Genomic DNA, 15,221 nt, shown 5'->3' on the forward strand with positions numbered 1-15,221 from the left:
TGTTGTATAGTTATGAAACTATGCATATTTCCTCAGAATGACTTGTCTTCTATGTGTACATTTTTTTGAAGTGTTTAGAAGCTGCACTTAAAAAAAATAAAAGACATTTACTGGTTACTTTTTTACTGTTATTTCAAAAAATCACCACGACAAAACCATTCAAGCTATCCAAAATTCATCCGCACCTGTTCTGTAAGATACATTCTTTAAACAGTGGTAAAAGAGGATGTGGTGCTGATCCTTCAAGAGTCACTCAAAACGTATCTGTCCATAAAGTCTATAAAGAATTATTCTTAATATACAGTTCACAATACTTCAGCTTGTTATTCTAATTAAGTGAGGGTCATTTTATCAGTAAAATACATAAAATTCATATTATTTTTCTTTGAAAGATTTCTATAAATGATTTAAATCATACTTGTTTCTACAATAATTATTTAAAAGTAATCCTATAGCTCCATCTGTTGGCCATTATTGGTACTAAGAATTGCAAGCTTGATTTATATGTCATGATAGTTTTAATTTTATGCTGGCTTTTGAAAATGATAAAGCTATGAAACTTACTGTGCTTCCTGATGACTTCTACGTATATAAAAAATTATGAAGAGTTGGAATTAAAAATGTTAAAGATATAGTAAAATAACTATTGTATTTTTTTATGTTACTTTAATAAATCGCTATGGCCACACCATTTAAGGTATCCTAAACCCATTCGAAATTTAACATCTTCAGTATATTGGCTTCATGTTAAAAAAGTTTGGTGTGAACTTCTTGTGTCTTCTTGGAGGAGAATGAATTCATTTACAGGCTGAGTTTATCATAAATCCACAATAACATTTCTGAGTTCTGTATCAATATGTGTTGTTGTTTGTTTATTTTTATTTTTTTATTTTTCATAGGAAGATAACTGACCCTAACTCTCCTTTTTAATAAATGTGCTTATAAACCAAGAACAAGCTATTTATAGCTGTATTTATAAACTGCTTACTACTGACTATTAATATTGGGAAAAGGTTTAATGAAGCATGAACTGACTATTTACTAATGAGTGCAGTTATTATAAAGTGTAATCAATGCATTTGCTAATGTTAACAAATTAGACATTATTTTACAGTGTTATCAAATCCCTTAAATGATTTGTAAGTGTTTTGTAATGATTTTATTGACCTATAAGCATTTGTGAAAGTTCTGCTTGCATTACAGCTTAGTCTTGATCTGTGAGCTGAACAGATTTACTGTTACATCCATGAGATTATGTAAATTCAAATAAATATCATGTCACAGGATGTCAGAGGTCAGTATCAAATTAATTTGAAATTATTATTTGCAGCACAAATAAGGTTTTTTTAGGATTTTTAAAAATCCCTAAAACTGTCAGAAAAGGATAAGGCCTAAGATTTCTATGTGAGTGGCTAAATTTATTTGTTTTTATAACTATAATGCATAAACTATGAAATTATACAAAATGTATAAAAAAGTACAACAGCTATTCTTTTCCAATGTTTTTTATTTATTTAATTTTTATTTTTTTTTGGATTTACATTTAAAAAAAATTTAGCCTACTGCAATAATTCTGAACAGCTTGAATAAAACCTGTTAATATTTATTATAGACCACTGTAAGTGTGTATAATCTAACAAACAAGTTTATTATGAAAATAAAAGTGTGTACACCAGATAAATTGGACGATAAAGAAATTGCTAACAATAATATAATAGAGCATGTTTTAGGTTTTTAGGCGTTTAGATGCAGAAATGGAAAAATCAAATGTAAAATAAAATGTAATTGATTTAATTAAATATAGATTAAGTCTTGTTAGAGCAAAATAATAAATAAATACGTACACACATTAAAAAAGCAGCCAAGATGAATGAGTTTAATTTTTTATATAGATTAAAATTGAAGACAGAAGCAGCTGGTATATGCGGTCACTTAATATTCAAATCCAGTAGATTTTATGTATTATGTATTTTGAAATAATCTTGTCCGTGATGTGTTCGTTCTTACGACGAAAGGCAGAATCCTACAGCTCGAGAGATATATGTCATTCTGCCGCTGCAATACTTTATTTTTAATAGCTATAAAACAAGAATAAACTCGTTTTTTCTGAGCTCATCATTCCACACGCTTCTGCTCAGAGCGGTGATTCATCTCTCGTGTTTCTCACGTATCACTGACCACACATCAATTATTAATGAGCCCTGACCTGATAATAATCATATATGTTGGTTTAGCTTGTCAGTGTGAATTAAATCCAAGTATTTATTTGTATTTTAACCGATTTAAAAGTGAAACCAAAAGACAGTCTCCTCCCTTTTTTAGTCCGGGAATTGCACCTAGGGGCGCATTTTCTCTCAGACAATGGATGTCTAAGCACTCAAACAGAGGGACAGAGTGAGATGAGATGTCTGACAGTTTTTTAATTTTCTGTTATCCATACAGTGTTGTAAAGTCATGAAACTATGCATATTTACTCAGAATAACTTTTTTTCTGTATGAAAAAAGGTTTTGAAGTGTTTGGAATTTAAAAATGCAGGAAAATTAATAATTCCATTTTTACTGTCATTTAAAAAAATCACCACGACAAAACCATCCAAGCTATCCAAAACCCATTCACAATTTAAGTTACTCAATGTTTTTTCAACATGTAGACAAAGTTTGGTGTATATAGTGTTACTCTCCTCTGAGCAGTATGCATTAATTCACGGCTAAATGTAAAAATCAATCCACATTCAAATCACAATAGCCGACTTCCTGTTGGTCGTAGCTGATGACTGTGAATTAGAAAGTTTTGATGAGACGGACAACTGATGAGACAAAAGGTGGCGCTATAGAGTGCCTCTTCCACGCCCTCTTATGAACTTTTGCCAGTGTCTAGCTGTCACTAATACTGATATGTGTTCTGAGTTTGATGAAATTCTAAGCATGTTATATGCCTCAAAATCACCTGAGAAGTATTCCAGTTTGACATGTTGCCACGGCAACAATATTTTTAGATATCAATATCCCCCCAGCAGATTTATATCGGCTGTGTTTAAACATTATTCTGATGAAGTTTGAAGCAACTCGAGTAAAAATAAGATGCTGAATTCAAAGCATTTTGAAAATGACACACTTCCTGCTGCCAGTTGGTGGCGCTATAACTTTGATTCCCAATAGTCACATATATGCGATCGACATCATACAATGAATAATCTGATGAAGTTTGATTAAAATTAGGAAATGTATGTGGATGGTATTAGACACTTCCTGTTTCTCAATTCTCGCCATAAATTCAACGCCTTGCTACGAGCAAACCGTTCGAGATATCAAAAATCCCCTGGCAGTTTTTCATCCCCAATGTCTTGAGATCATGTTGACCAAGTTTGGTGGCAATCGAGTAAAAAACCTATGACAAGTATTTCAAATTCCAGAGCATGCGCTTTGTACATAACTCTAAATAGCTGACTTCCTGTTGGGCGGAGCCTATGACATGCAATACACAAGTTGTTCGGCACAATGAGATCTATATGTGTACTGAGTTTCATATTAATACGTGCAAGTATGTGTGAGCTATATATCAACATTTATGACTGTGTTCCAGGGGGCGCCGTAGAGCCCCTGTGCCACACCCGGGTCCCAACCTCTGCAGGCTCCTAAAGTCCACAGATTCCAAAGTGTGTGCAAATTTTCAAGAGTTTTTGAGTATGTTAAGGACTCCAAAAGCCCCCACAACTTTGACGACAAATATGAATAATAAACCCTGAATAGGCAACTTCCTGTTGGGCGGAGCCTATGATATGCAATACGAAAGTTGTTTGTATTGATGAGTTCTATATGTGTACCGAGTTTTGTGTGTCTACGTACAAGTATGTGTGATATATGGCCCTCCATATTCCAGGGGGCGCTGTAGAGCCCCTGTGCCACGCCCGTGTATCAGTCTCTGCCCGGCCCTAATGGCCGCAGGTTCCAATGTGTGTGCCAATTTTCAAGACTTTTTAAGCATGTTAAGGGCCCCAAAAGCCCCCGTAACGTTAGAAAAAAATAAATAAATAATAATAATAATAAATAATCTTAAGGAAAACAATAGGGCTCTCGCCCTCCAGGCTTGAGCCCTAATAATAATAACAATCCTTAGGGGAACAATAGGACCCTGCGCCCATTGGCTCGGGCCCTAATAAACGGAGCAATTCCAATAGGGTCCTCGCACTGCAGTGCTCGGGTCCTAATAATAAACGGAGCGATTCCAATAGGGTCCTCGCACTGCAGTGCTCGGGCCCAAATAATTTAAAGCTAAGCATAAGGTAAGAATGGGTTCTCTCATTCTCTCACATATTTGTGATATTTGTGATGTTTCCCTTTTGAAGCTTAACTATTATAAATGTAGGTAAAATAGGCTCTGTAGTTCCCTCGTGTTTCAGTATCGATGGAAAAAAAAATCATAATTAGCTATATGCCAAAGTGGACCGCTGCTCACGCCGAATGGCTCTGTGAACGGCTGCACTGTTTCCAATGAATATGTGTTCAAGGCACCAGCGCGATCAAACAGCTGATACAGAAAATACTCCATTTTTGTTCACACAGTAAAGGCTTGATTCAAAAATGCAAAGTGTTAGCAGTTTGAAAAATCAAGAATAATAACTGAGTTAATAATTATTTTTATATGCTGGACCGTTCTCTTTTTGCTCTGCATATGGAACCTGAAGGTTTTTTTTAAACCAAGAATGAACCGAAATTATTAAAAGCGGTAGTTTCGCTAATGATTTTAACACGCGATTGACTTGGAGTTAACGCAGTGGCCCCGCAGTGGCGTTAATACCCATTTTGGATGTCTACCTACTGTATGTTCATTTACTGTACATGTACTCAATCCTAGGTAGGGGCTCCTTTTGCTTTAATTACTGGCTCAATACGGTGTGGCATAGAGGTGATCCGTTTGTGGCACTTCTAAGGTGGTATGAAAGCTCTGGTGTCTTTGACAGTGGCCTTCAGCTCATGTGCATTTTTTGGTCTCTTGTCTCTCATTTTCCTCTTGACAATACTCCGTAAATTCTCTATGGGGTTCAGCTCTGGTTAGTTTGCTGGCCAGTCAAATACACAGATACCATGGTCATTTAACCAACTTTTGGTGCTTTTGGCAGTGTGGGCAGGTACCAAATCCTGCTGAAATCAGCATCTTCAAAAGCAGGTCAGCAGAAGGAAGTATGAAGTGCTCCAAAAGTTATTGGTAAATGGGTGTAGCAACTTTGGTTTTCAAAAAACACAATGGACCAACAACAGCAGATCATCACAGATTTTGGAAACTTAACACTGGACTTCAAGCAATTTGGGTTATGAGCTTCTCCACCCTTCCTCCAGACTCTAGGACCTTGTTTTCCAAATGAAATACAAAACTTGCTCTCAGCTAAAAAGAGGACTTTGGAGCACTGGGCAATAGTCCAGTTCTTCAACTCCTTAGCCCAGGTAAGACGCCTCTGATGTTGTCTTTAGTTCAGGAGTGGGTTGACAAGAGGAATATGACAACTGTAGTCGAATACAGGGGGAAGTTGTGGCCTAGTGGATAGAGAGTTTGACTCCTAACCCTAGGGTTGTGGGTTCGAGTCTCTGGCCGGCAATACCACAACTTAGGTGCCCTTGAGCAAGGCACTGAACCTCCAACTGCCCCCCGGGCACCGCAGCATAAATGGCTGCCCACTGCTCCAGGTGTGTGTTCACTGCTGTGTGTCTGCACTTTGGTTGGGTTATATGCAGAGCATGGATTCTGAGTATGGGTCACCATACTTGGCTAAATGTCACATCACTTGTTTCACTTGAATTCCTTGACACGTTTTTGTGTGGTGGCTCTTGATGCCTTGACCCCAGCCTCAGTCCATTCCTTGTGATGTTCACTCAAATTCTTGAATCGATTTTGCTTGACAATCCTCATAAGGCTGCCGTTCTCTTGGTTGGTTGTGCATCCTTTTCTTCCACACTTTTATCTTTTCACTCAACTTGCTGGTAACATACTTGGATAGATCACTCTGTGAACAGCCAGCTTCTTTGGTAGTGAATGTTTTTGGCTTACCCTTCTTGTGAAGGGTGTCAATGATTGTCTTCTGGACAACTGTCAGATCAGCAGTCTTCTCCCTGATAGTGTAGCCTAGTGAACAAAACTGAGAGACCATTTTGAAGGCTCAGGAAACCTTTGCAGGCGTTTTGAGTTGATTAGCTGATTGGCTATTTTTTGAGATAGTGAATTAGTGGGTTTTTATTAAATGTGAGCCAAAATCATAACAATTAAAAGAACCAAAGACTTAAATTACTTCAGTCTGTGTGCACGGAATTTATTTCATACATAAGTTTCACAATTTGTGTTGATTACTGAAATAAATGAACTTTTCCATGACATTCTAATTTATTGAGACGACCACTATCAGGTGCCAATAGGACATCAACAATCCATGCCGCAAATTTCCACCTGGGAGAGAAATCTTCTGACCACCGCAGAGTCAGAATAACATTTTTGAAGTTTGTCATAACCCAGAACATGATCACAACTCCAACATCATCAGATTGTTGAACCATCAAGACTTTCATCCGCGACTGCATCTGGACATTCATTCAATGTGTATATATGTTTGTTAGACTGGTTATGTGTTAGTATTAAGTCAGTAAAAGTTTGTTCACAAATTGCATACATTTCTGATTCTGTCACTGCTTGCAGATCAGTGTCCCTTAAACAATTCCTTCCTTCATCTTGCTACATTCTCTAATGCAGGGGTGGCTAACATCAGGGGGAGAAAGTCCTGCAGAGTTCAGCTCCAATCAAGGTCCAAGTGTTAACAGAAAGCTACAGGCAGGTAGGAAAGCTACAGAGTTTTTGTCAAGGTTGAGGCAAAACTCTGCAGGACTTTGGCTCTCCAGGACCGATGTTGACCACCCCCAATTCTAATGCATTAGTACTGTAAGAAATTTACTTTCTGTGACCACGAAATTACCATTTAAGTTAATTTGATATGACACTGAATGTTCACTGGAAAAACACATTAGTAAATTGTGATATTAATTCTGCAACATACATCTGGAAGCTGAAATAAATAAATATAATTATAATTATTTGTAATTATTTATAGACATTTCCCTTTTGATCTTATTTTCTATAAAGGCTTGTATATGCCCCAGAAGAAAATGTGATGTGACTTACAGTTTGATACAGTAGAAAATATCATTGTAAAATGAGATAAAAGAAGTAAAACAACAATAACATTATGATATAACATTGTAACATTTAAAAAAAAAAACAGTTTTTTTTTACAATTTGTTAATTTTTAAAATGTAGGATAGTCTTAGACTACAGTGTACTAAACAAAAATTAAAAGAAGACCTTAACACAAAGGATCATATGCATGCTATTTAAACAATAAATAAATATAAGGCCTATATATATATATATATATATATATATATATATATATATATATATATATATATATATATATATATATATATATAAGCTAAATGTTTTAATTTCATTTTTATTTCGATTCATTCTTGGTTTAAAAAAATCTTCAGGTTCCATATTCAGAGCGAAATGGGAACGGTCCAGTATTTAGCAATAATTAGTATTAACTCTGTTATTATTCTTGATTTTTCAAACTACCAGCATTTTTGAATTATGCCTAAAGTGTGACCAAAAATTAAGTATTATTTGTTTCAGCTGTTTGATCGTGCTGGTGCCTCGCGCACATATTCACTGTAAACAGCAGTCGTTCACCAGACATTCGGCGTGAGCACTTTGACATATTGTTAATTATGATTTTTTTTTCAATACTAAAACGCACACAGTCTATTTACCTCATGAATAATAGTTAAGCTTCAAATGGGCAACATCACAAATATGGAAACGTTTGATTTCTCCCGATTGAGAAAGCCCAAGCTTACCTTATGCTTAGCTTTAAATTATTATTATTATTATTATTTATTACTAAGCCTATATTATTATATACTGCAATTATATTTATCCACTAGAATTATATATTTTTAATTATTGTTTTGTTCTGATAAATTTGTTAAATTTAAAGGATTTGTTGTAAAATATTTTCTAATAGCCTATTTATTTCCTCTCACAAACTCTGATTTATTTTTTAGCGTGTTTAAAAAAAAACATGCAGCAAACGAAAATAGGTGATTGATCCGTTAAAATGAAACCTATACACGACTCATATATTTTTTTCCTCTGACAAACTTAAAAAATTTTTTTTTGCGTGTTTAAAAAATACAAAATAAAGAAAACATTCAGCAAATGAAAATAGGCGATTAATCCATTAGGTTATCCATGTTTTTTTTTTTTTCATTGCATCTGAAAATGACTTTGTTCATTACATTCACTTCACGCGATCTGGCGCAGATCAGCCTCCCGCAAAGCTCAGCTGTAGACAATTTAAAAATGTTTGATATAAAGCAGTGGTTCTCAACCCGCGGCCCGTTAAGAATTCTAATGCAGCCCGCACCACATGCTGAAAAAAAAAAAAAAAAAAAACCTTTATCAGTTTGTAAAATTTTATTGTTTACATCAATTTAAAAAAAAATATGCTCCTAATGAAATATAAGCTATATCCTAATGTTTTTATGTGATTTTTTTTCTTCTTCATATATTATTTTCAAACATTAGCACTGGCATAAGCATTTAACGAACACATACAAGCGCGCACTTTGGCAGAATTCAATTCAAATAGTCATCAACAGCCATTAGGTAAATTGCCTTTAAGGTAAAATTGCGCATCAGAATGGACAAATTTGTTTTTTAAGGGAGAAAAAAAAAAAATTCAAATAATGCCAGCGAATGAACATGTACAAACTGTCAATAGTCGCAGTATCAGTATTGAAGGAGAAGTGCTGGATTTTCGTGGGGGTTTTTTTGCCCCGCAACACAACTTGAGGAAGTTCAGATAAATGGAAAGACCACTATGTAACAATCCTTAATTGAAGAAATGTGGCAAAATATCTCAAGAGAGAACCTCATATTATTAAATTCAAAAGTGCTTTCCATATTTGGATCAAAATAGGCTACATTTGTGAACGCACTTTTCTGAAATGTTGCATGTCAGGTCATGCAAGCCTCCATCTTAAACCCTCTGTCAAACTTTCTGTGTCTGCGAGTCCGCTATGGACCGTTAGGTAGGCCTGACGTAAAAAACGTCATTGGAGAGTGTGTGCGCCGAGGCTCTGAGCAGACGACCGCGCGGAAAGGTGCGCGTGGTCAGTAGGCTTCAAAAACAAAATTGCACATGTGCAGGCAGAGTGAAGAAGCTCATTGCTACTCGAACCTGTGCAATCCGACAATAAAATAAATTAAAGACAGCGATGTGCAATAATTCTGGGCAATTGCAGAGCTGGCCATCAGCCTGCGCATTCAGAAGTAGGCTATGAATTGAAGAAGTCTGCGTCCGCGCTGGCCGTTTACACGTCCGGATTGTTCATGCGGAAAGTATAACACAGGTGTTAAAATCGCAACTTCTTTGTGTTACTCCTTTCAAGCTGAATCTCACAAAATTGGTCAGCTCCCGACAGCATCAGGTGTTCTATTTATGGGGAGTAGAATTGTTTATTTCAATGAATGTAATAGATTATATATCTTAATAGTTAGGCTATAATATTATAAATCAGGTTGGTTTGTATTGCTGACGTAATATGTAAATTATACACGTAGACTTGCACTTAGACCATAGTGCGGCCCGCTGGAAAAAAGGTTGAGAACCACTGATATAAAGGTCTCTGACCCATTTTATTCAGGAATTGTTCATTTTAAAAAATCAAATTATATTGTTAGTTCTAATTATATTGTTAACACAAGTTCATTTAGAACTTTTTTTTTTACTTATAAACTCCTTGAGAATTTAAAGTTAGTTTAACAGTATTTAAATTCAAGTTTAAAAAAAAGGTTTTAATTGCTTAATTATTTTTATTAATTAATATGTTATCATGTTTATTCTTGTAAAATACATGTTTATTCTTTAGGAAAACAAGGGAAAAAATAAGGGACAATACGAATATTTGTTTTGCTTTACCTATTTATGTAAGCTACAATTATTCAAATAATAATAATAATAATAATAATAAAATAATGTCATTAAAAATACCATTGGCCTGAGTAATTTTGACCATTATAGAATTGTGACTTTAAAGATTAGTCATTTAGGTGATAAAAATACTGTGAAATTAATAATGGCATGGATTTTAGAGCATAACAACTGAAGGTTTATGAAACATTAGCCAATAAAGCATTTTTTTAAACAACGAAACTTAAAGTTGTGAACTAAAATATTATTTCAACCATACAGCATGTGAATAAATAAAATGATTAAAAATAAAATTCATAACATTTCATTATTCATAATATGCATAATGTTTCTGGTGTTTGAATTTGTACTTCAATATAATGAGCTCCAAGTTTAAGAATAGTCCTAGACTTTCTCTCTCTCTCTCTCTCTCTTTAAAAGGGGGGGGGGGGGGGGGAGGAATGCTCGTTTTCACTCAATATCCTGTTAAACTTGAGTACCTATAGAGTAGTACTGCATCCTTCATAACTCCAAAAAGTCTTTAGTTTTATTATATTCATAAGAGAAAGATAGTCTGTATCGATTTTTCCCGGAAAAACACGACCGGCTGGAGGCGTGACGTGTGGGCGGAGCTAAAGAATCATGAGCACCAGTAGGCTTTTGCGTTGAGAGCGATTGGAAGCTGTGACAATACCGTGAGGACAAAACCAACCAAAACAATCCATGGCTAACAGTCAGATTTAGCGTATATTTATGATCCAGAATTAAGCTGTACATGTGGAAAGTGCAGTTTGATGACAACATCGCATGTTGTTTACTTGATGTGCTTACAGATCGATAGCTAAGTTAACAACACAGAGACATTTGAAGCAGTTTTACTCACCGCATGCGGTTCCAACACACGATCGTGACCCTTTTTCGTTGGGACTGCATTATCCTTAAGAAATAAATGATGTGCAAATCCGGCATCAAACTGGGCCTTGTTTGTAAAACAAGCATCTTCGAAATGCAGGGGAACAAACACAAAACTCTCGCTCTGATCAGTGAACGTCTGTTGTGCTCTCAGTGCTCTGCTATACGGGAGCGCGCACTCTTCTGGCAGACGTGCCCTTAGGACCCATATAAGGAAATTCCGCTCCATCTAACGTCTCACAGAGCCATACTCGAAAAAAAACTTTCCGAGACTTGTGACAAACCGGAAGGAGTATTTTTGGAACAGAAATACTCCTTCAAACGTACAACTTAATTTTGGAAACTTTGTCCATGTTTAGCATGGAAATCCAACTCTTTAACAGTGTAAAAAACTCAGTATGCATGAAATAGCATTTCACCCCCCCTTTAACAGCATTAGTTCAGTGAAATACGTCTTCCTTCCATTAGACTTTTCCTGCCTTGCTAAATGTTGGGCTCATGATCAATAAGTTCGCCTCAATCTGATTCAGTAAAGTCAAACCGCAGACAGTGAAGCCTCGAAGACCCGCGCGCTGTGAGGCGGGAACAGAGGACTCCCCATGGTCTTAAAACCTCCCGCAAACATCCACAATCACAAATAACAATGATTCATTATTAATTGATGATTTGTTATTATCATTATGGTCTTGTGAAAATAATAATATGGGCTGCGAGAAAATTATGAATACAAATAGTAGCCTAGTGCTGCTGAGTGCATGTTTCAGCCCAGTAACACTCCGTTCCTCAGAGCCAAAATTCTGACCGAATTCTGTTCAGCTAGAGGGGGTTAGGTTTTGGATAGTTATTCATGGCTTGTGGGGTCGAGATAAAGGTGTGAATTGCTCTTTCATATGGACAGTGTCTGATGAGGCTTTCACTTGCTGAACCGTTTTATATACACTGTAAAAACTAAAGGTTCCTGGAGACACCTTTTGGGGTTCTTCACTTCGCCACGCCGGCGGAACCCTCTCAAGAGCCTCTAGGCACCGCTCTAAATGGGGGTGGTTCTCTGAGGAACTTTCAATAGTTCCTGGAGGAACCCTTTTATCAGGATGGCCAGGAACCACCTAGAGTGCTTCAAGGCACCATTTTCCTAATTTCAGTTCTTTCACAACCCCCCCCCCCCAGTTAATTATTTTTGTCCTGCTATTGACATTTTTAATGATTTTAAAAAACAAACTGAATAAATGAAACAAATGCGCATAAAACATAGTTTAATCACCTTAAATAGTCAAAACTGCACATCACAATCCCATTCATGGAAACATCAGAGTTAATACTGCTATAAACAACAACAACAACAAAAAAATTACACCTTGGTAAAATTATAAACAAATAAATGTGACTCAATTATCTTAGAACTTTAAAAAACATTTTATGTACCTAAAACAATGATACAATTTAAATTAATAAATTCAATTAAATTTTAGACAATGCAATTAATAGTAACATTTTCTTTCTTTTTCTAAATAGTGGTAACTGTTTGGGAGAATTCACACAGGACATTTTAAGAAATTGATAAGCCTGAAGATAGCTTAATAAACCAGTTTCTCAGCAGCGGAAGTTGTTATATTTGGGTAAACTTCGAGAGCAGAGTGTTATAAATGCACATAATTAAAAAAAAAATCAAAATATAACAAAAATGGTGAGGATTAACGATGCTGATGGCCGCTGAAACACATCATCAGTCTTGTGAAAATGGTCCAGGATCTCCTCCTGAATGGCCAACAGATACAGCAGAAAAAGAGTGCGCTTTAGTGTACTTTTAATTGCTTTTCTGTATAATGTTGAACAGAACATAGGCACTCATAGTAAGGTGAACTCATGTCGGCAGGTTCATCAGCAAGAAGCATGGTTGTGGGCTAATTAAGTGCACAATGTATGTATAATGTGTGTGTGTACACTACATATGTATACACACATGGACAAACTCATACTTAACTCATCATATACAGTCCAGGACAGCAGGATCATCATGTGGTACAGAAAGGGCAATGTTAGGATTTCTCTGAAAAAAAAAAAATTTAAGAAAGAAAAAAACGAACTGTTAAATAAACTTTAACGTATTAATGTATTAATAAACTATAAATAATTGCATGTTTTAGAAGGGTTTCTGGTGTGTCTCTGCAATTGTTCACTTATTTAGACACCTGCAAAATATGGGGTACGTCCAGAGAGGTCTGTTTATTGTCAGCCAGCATCAGACATCAGCAGCTGTCCACTGCCTCACAGGTGTCCACATTTCTTTATTAACTGCTGAATAATAAAAGTATTTTTTTTAATTGTTTAATTCAGTGCAGTGTAACAGTGTATCCAGTCATATATAATTTTGGATTAGGCCAAGCTGAAACACCATTTCAGTTATTTCAATGTCAAATAAATAATTAAATACTTACATAGTGCTGCTCTGTGAACCCTTTGAGATTTTTAGAGAAGTCATCCTGGATTTTCTGAGGAGAGAAAATGATCAAACCAGTTTTATGTAATGTTACGTTATGTGCAAATGCCTCGAAAAATAGGCTAACAGCCTAACGTTAATGATACATGTAACGTACGTTAACATGGATGTGTAACTATTTAACAAACGTAAACGACAACAATAATTTAGAAAAGTTAAAGAAAAGAGTTACAATGAATAAACGTAAACATCATGTATAAACCTGACTGATATTTTTTGTGACCTTGTGTTTGTAGTCTCTATTTCATCCCACAAAGTTACATTAGACTCGTAAGCATCTATTAAATTAATGGTTAAAACAAACATTTTAAATAAAAAATATACAGTTTAATGTGCCAGTGTAGGAATTAGTATACAAATAATAAATATGTGTATTTATTTGGGGCCTTTACTCACCTTGCACAGCGGTTGTTTCTTTGTTTGAGGAAAGGAGCCGTTACTTCTACTTCTTTGTATTTGAACAGCAAACAGCAGGAGTGAATTTGAGCCAGATGTTGTATGTACTGGTGAAGTGTATACTGATGATCATTTGCTCAAATTGAACCCTTCAAAGTTTAAAATGGTAATGAAATATGCTTTTTTTAATATCAGTAGAGTTTTACGCTATTGCAGCAGTTAGAGATCCATCTGTGTTCGATATATAGGTCCAGATTGCTGAACACCCAAATATGTAATAATGATTGGTGAAACTTGTGACATGAAATGAGTATGCCTGTGTCACACTGTAATATATACATAAAGGATAATGAGCGATAAGCCAGTCAAAACATCTTGACAGGTGATGAGCAGCCTGACATGGCTACTCACCAGATAAATAAATACATGGACATAAATGTTAAATAGAGAAGAATTCCGAATAATTTACATAAAAATAAATGCAATAATGGAATTCTATAAAGAAAAATATTTGTATTTCAGGAAAAAACTGTAATGAATGTCTTCATTTCATTTCATAATTCATTTTATATTAATTAAATACTGATTCAATATTCTGTTTAGATTGGTGACTTGTAATCTCACTGGTCAATGCTGTGGAAGTCTGTCGTCAGCTCTACAATCATCAAGCTCCTGTTTGACAGAGCTGGACTTGAGTAACAATGACCTTCGGGATTCAGGAGTGAAGCTGCTCTGTGCTGGACTGGAGAGTTTACATTGTCAACTGAGCATATTAAGGTATTTATGAACACAGGAAAAGATATACTATACTTAGCAGTCTGTTACGATTGATATATTTCCAGACTCTTACTCAAGATGTTACTTGTAAAATCATTCAAAAAGGGTCATTAATACTAGTCAAATACTACTACTTAATATACTCACTTTCCTGTAAAATTTACTCAAAATACTAGTGTCAGTATAATTTAGGAACTGCATAAGATTTATACATGTAAGTGACTGAGTTGGATGTTACTATGGCAGAGATCTGTTTTAATTGTACTTGAGAATACATTAAGCTAAGTAATTTAGTTTGCCAGTTTTAGCATCAGAATAAGTTACTGAGATTGTCCACAATTTGAATTATATTCAAACCTTTGGCCTGCTTTTCAGTAGTCAATAAAGATATCAGACTGTAAATGAACCAATTCAATCTCTGATATTGGTACAGAAAAAAGTCCTTGTGCAGCAAGTTTTGGAGAAATGTTTATAAATGCACAATGAAGGAGGTCAGTGTAATTTATGGACTGATGTTTTGGTGAAACAAACCACATGAAGATTCAAGTCAGAAACATTGAATACAGTAAAAATTTCAGAGGACAAGTGCCCATTGCCACGCCTACAGGAGTTGTTCATGCAGG

The 15,221-nt window shown here is 35.3% G+C and overlaps 1 protein-coding gene across 2 annotated transcripts in view; it reads left to right on the plus strand.

Moving 5' to 3' along the window:
- LOC127966922 (NACHT, LRR and PYD domains-containing protein 3) overlaps positions 1 to 15,221 on the plus strand; it is a 177,773-nt gene that overhangs the window by 125,754 nt on the left and 36,798 nt on the right. For both annotated transcript variants that reach the window (XM_052568283.1, XM_052568284.1), the window contains one exon: positions 14,425 to 14,598. In XM_052568283.1, coding sequence (XP_052424243.1) covers positions 14,425 to 14,598 — 174 coding nt within the window. The remainder of the gene's footprint in view (positions 1 to 14,424; positions 14,599 to 15,221) is intronic.

The sequence above is a fragment of the Carassius gibelio genome, chromosome A4, assembly GCF_023724105.1.
Source record: "Carassius gibelio isolate Cgi1373 ecotype wild population from Czech Republic chromosome A4, carGib1.2-hapl.c, whole genome shotgun sequence".
Lineage (NCBI taxonomy): Eukaryota > Metazoa > Chordata > Actinopteri > Cypriniformes > Cyprinidae > Carassius > Carassius gibelio.